We start from the raw sequence: 5,000 nt of genomic DNA, 5'->3' as shown, positions 1-5,000 counted from the left end.
GGCGGTAGTCTTTCAGCTCTGTGCCTTCGTTTGCATCATTGAGTTGTGTCTCTTGGAAGATGAACGTGAACAAATTGAATCATTAATGGATGAGAGCGCAGACGATATCAGCATTAACTTTGGTTCGGTGACTCTGGATAAAAAAATACTCCTTATTTTCCTTCTCAGATAATAATGGTCTATTGCACCGTTTATTGTTTTCATAGTATTTATGTATGAGCTGCGGTACTCACTAACTCACACACACACGCTACCTAACTCTGTTAACACAAGGTGATTAATATCATATCATATCTACGCATCTCTGCGTGTAGCAGTGTGGTTAGTTGGGGCCCACAGACTTTTGCTAGACTACTAATTATTTTTCGAGTCCAGGCGAAGTGAAGAGAGGGAGGGAGGGTGGAAGGGTGGGAGAGAGTTGGGAGGGAGGAGGGTGGGAGAGAGGGAGGGTGGAGGGAGGGTAGGAGAGAGTAGGGAGGGGTGGGAGGGTGGCAGGGGAGGTGGGAGGGTGAGAGAGAGGGAGGGTGGGAGAGAGCAGGAAGAGAAGGAGGGAGTAGGGATGGAGGGGAGGGTGGCAGGGAGGGAGGGTGGGAGGGAGGGAAGAGGGTAGGAGAGAGGGTGGGTGGCAGGGAGGGAGGAGGAGGAGGATGGGAGAGAGGGAGGGAGGAGGGTGGGAGGGAGGAGGGGGGGAGAGAGGGAGGATGGCAGGGTGGGAGAGGTGGGAGAGAGGAGGGTGGGAGGGAGTTGGGAGTAGGGAGGGAGGAGGGTGGAAGAGAGGGAGGGTGGCAGGGTGGGAGAGAGGGAGGATGGAGAGTGGGAGAGAAGGAGGGAGTAGGGAGGGAGGAGGGTGGGTGGGAGGGAGGGTGGCAGGGAGGGATATACACAGAGCAGAAATGTCGGTAACAGCGACAAGAGCGCTCCGTCATCATTTCCTTCATCTCCATCTGTAAGATGTACCCATTACATCATCTCTCGAGAACTGATACATGACGACTGAATCCCACATTATTCATCTCTCCCCCCCCTCCCTCCCTCTCTCTCTCCCTCCCTTCTCTCTCCCTCTCTCTCTCCCCCCCTCTCCCTCTCCCTCCCTTCTCTCTCCCTCTCTCTCTCCCCCCCCCTCTCTCTCTCCCCCCCTCCCTCCCCCCTCTCTCTCCCTATCTCTCTCTCCCCCCCTCTCTCCCTCCCTCTCTCTCTCTCCCTCTCCCTCCCACTCTCTCTCTTCCCCCCACTCTCTCTCTCTCTCCCCCCCTCTCTCTCTCTCTCTCCCCCCCCCATCTCTCAGTTGATAATAAGTTCCTACTGCTGTACCAGTCATTTAAATACTGCATATATTTGTTCATGGAGGACAATTGATTCTCCCACCTTCCATTATCATCAATCACATTCTAGAACCATGAAGGCCATGTGCTTAATAACATAGATTATGAAAATAGTAACGCACACTGTCTCATCTTTCATTATGAGGGGGTATGCTAACTGCTGACTGATGTTGTCAATAAACAATAAATCAATAATTGTTTCCCTTTTAGTTAGTCACTCAGTGGACACATTGTTTGTGCAGAGTGACCTACACCTACCTTAGCGTTCAGTCGCTTGGCTACGCTCTGTAAATGCTTTTTTTTTTCAAAAGCCAAATAATATTGATGATGACATCAATACTCACTTATCTCTCTCTCTCTGTGGCCCCTCCCACTAGGTCATTCACCAGCCAATCAGAGGACAGCGAGGAGACCAGAGCGAAGCGCCTGTACCAAGAGTGGGTGGAGATGGTTTGACTGGCGTCCAGCTGACCAATTACAGCGTCCTGCTCAGCCTGCCTGGTCCCACCCCCAGTACCATCACAGATCAGACCAATCAAGAGTGTTTCCTGCCCAACGGGGCCCAGTGTGAGCCACGTGGCCAGAACCAAGCTGCGGACCAGCACCGGACCCCCTCCCTGGACCAGGGCTTCTCCTATGCGGCCTACTCTGCTGTGGGAAGTCTGGAGGTACACAGAGTTGTCTATCTGGTTAACCTACAGTATAGCCAGGGGAGGCTGGTGGAGGTAGAAACTGGAGGACGGGCTCATTGTAATGCATGAAACACGCCGTGTTTGATACCATTCCCTCATTCCATTCCATGCAATACAATGAGCCCGCCGTCCTCCGATTTTCTACCTCCACCAGCCTCCCCAGAGTACAGCCTATAACCTCTGAAGGAAATCCAAGTCTCTTTCCAAGCCAAAACTACAGTTATCCTCCGTTTCCACCGTCCAGATCTTATCTTACTCTCCTGGCTGGAGATAATAGTAGCATTGTGGCGTGTCTCTGACTAGAGGACAGTAGATGGAGCGTAGCCATGTTAGAGAGTAGAGTAGCAGCCTCTCTGGCCTCTGGCCTCAGCCTCAGCCTCTCTGGCCTCTGCCCTGAGCCTTACTCTAGTTGGCTTTGTTTAGCATTTCAGCCTCGCTCCCCCCCCCCCCCCCCCCCCCCCCTCGGTGAGGGTCAGCCCAAAAGGCCACAGCCAAGAAGGTCAAGACTTAAATGTTAAAGTTTCTCCACAGTTCAGGTCCATCAACAATCACCCTACCCTTTTTTTTTTTTTTTTTTTTTTTTCTTTTGGACGCCTCAGCACCCTAACTCACACTAAATAACTCTCCCGCTCCTCTGTCTCTCCCCTCCTCTCTCTCCTTCCCCCTCTCCGCTCTCCCCACGGAATGAGAGACCTAGTGAGCGTGTGCTAAACCACACCCTTTACCCCTCTCCTCCTTCCTCCCTCCTCCTCCCCCCCCCCCCCCCCCCCCAGACCTAGACAGCGCTGTATGCTACAGTAGGATATAGAGGCGCACAACAACACCATCCTTGAGACTGAAGGTTAATCCAAGGAATTATGCAAGCGGCCCACACTCACAGACACACTCAGAAACATGGCCGCCGCTATTTTTAGAGGTTATGCTTTCGGTGTCTCCAGGGGGCGGGTGGGGCGGGGTGGTGGTGGTGGTCGGGGGGGGGGGGGGGGGGGGGGGGATGCAGAGTGAGTGTGTGAGAGTGTGTGAAGTAGATGGCGGCAGCGATCCCCTTGAGCTCCACGCTGCCGTGAGGCAGGAGGGGGAAGCGGGTTCGGATAATACCCTGAATACCAAGTCTCTCACCGGAAACTGGTGCTGCTCAATCTGTCTTCTCCACCAGACGAAGGGTCAGAATCATCCATCACATCACACGGCCGTTTTCCCCAGCTCCTTTTTTTTTCCCCGCTGTTACACACAGTCGCTCGCCACCGCCTTGAATTAAACGCCATTTGCAATATCTAAACATCGGTTTAGGAAGAAAAATAATGGGTGTGTTTTTGATGTATGACAGGGGCGCACGGGGGAGAGAGGGGGGGGATGGTGGTGGTGGTGGGGCTACGGTAATGGGTTGTTACCGTGGCGCGCCCGGGTACAGTACTATAGATCGCCTTGGGAACCGGGAGGCCTGTTGCCCCGCGACAACGGGGTCACAGAGGAATTACATGTTAGTTCACTTACTCACTAGTCACTAGTTACTGGTCCTGGCCATTGTACACTATGAAATGTGTGTGTGTGTGTGTGTGTGTGTGTGTGTGTGTGTGTGTGTGTGTGTGTGTGTGTGTGTGTGTGTGTGTGTGTGTGTGTGTGTGTGTGTGTGTGTGTAGACTGTACTTAAGAGTCCACCTTCATACCAACCCAGCACTCTGAGGGTTAAACCACAGGAGGCTTTATATATTTAACATTTAAGCCATTTAGCAGACACTGTTATCCAAAGCGACTTACAATAAGTACATGTGTCTAATGTAATCTTAATTCATCATAAGTAAAACCTTCGATAAGATCAAGTGCCATGGTCACAGTGCTGGAGAAAGGAAGAAAACAAGTTTTTTAATTTTTTAATTTTTTTTTATTTCTTCAAATGCTCAGGTAATGTACAATAGGGTGTTTATGACATCATCCAACTGTCAGAGGCTCCATAAAACCTTGATAAGTCTCCCCATTGTGACAGGGTTTGGGAGACCTTCAATAACATCATCCAACTGTCAGAGGCTCCATAAAACCTTGATAAGTCTCCCCATTGTGACAGGGTTTGGGAGACCTTCAATAACATCATCCAACTGTCAGAGGCTCCATAAAACCTTGATAAGTCTCCCCATTGTGACAGGGTTTGGGAGACCTTCAATAACATCATCCAACTGTCAGAGGCTGAATAATACGTGTTATAACACTCTTATGACACCTGCCTGTCAACTATGAACCCTATAGAGGGAGGATTAGGTGATCGGGTTAACAATGTACAGTAGCAATCCATTCAATACATATTCATTAATGACAGTGTGTGTGTGTGTGCATGTGTGTGTGTGTACATGCGTACATACTGTATTCATTAATGACAGTGTGTGTGTGTGTGTGCATGTGTGTGTGTGTGTGTACATGCGTACATACTGTATTCATTAATGACAGTAATTGATTACAATTACACTAACTTGTTGTCCTTTAGCAACATCTCTATTAGTAGTCTAACCCCCTTCCACTCACTGTGGAAATGCATACATTTTAGATCATACACACGAGAAGGAGATGATGCAACATTACGGTGCTGTGTAAATGATTAATGTAGACACCCTCATTGGCTCATTACACAGCTTTCATCTCTGTGATTCCATACGTTGGGTGAAAATTATGAAAAGTGATTTAATTTGAACGGAGATGTTTTATATTCAGCCACTGTCCCAGTGGAGCTGTCCCTCTTCCACTGTGTTGGCTCCAGGTGGAGGCCGGTGGAGGTAGAAATCGGAGGACGGGCTCATTGTAATGCATGGAACAGAATTCCATTCCATGCATTACAATGACGTGTTTGATACTATTCCTCATTCCGTTCCATGCATTACAATGAGCCCGTCCTCCGATTTCTATATATAAGAGTCTACCATCCCTGAAAAATAAGAGTCTACCCTCCCTGAAAAATAAGAGTCTACCCTCCCTGAAAAATAAGAGTCCCTGCTTGTGT

At 49.7% G+C, this 5,000-nt stretch overlaps 1 protein-coding gene across 1 annotated transcript in view; it reads left to right on the top strand.

Annotated features, from left to right (window-relative positions):
* The window catches only part of naaladl2 (N-acetylated alpha-linked acidic dipeptidase like 2), a gene marked incomplete at both ends in the record, with an annotated part of 163,668 nt that overhangs the window by 46,573 nt on the left and 112,095 nt on the right, over positions 1–5,000 (top strand). Inside the window, 2 exon segments of the mRNA XM_083694767.1 lie at positions 1,700–1,767; positions 1,770–1,990. Of these exon segments, the coding sequence (XP_083550893.1) occupies positions 1,700–1,767; positions 1,770–1,990 (289 nt within the window).

This window comes from Argentina silus (assembly GCF_951799395.1).
Source record: "Argentina silus genome assembly, chromosome: X".
In the NCBI taxonomy this organism is placed as follows: domain Eukaryota; kingdom Metazoa; phylum Chordata; class Actinopteri; order Argentiniformes; family Argentinidae; genus Argentina; species Argentina silus.
Note: the sequence above shows the minus strand (reverse complement) of the source record. Positions and strands in the feature narration are given on the sequence as shown.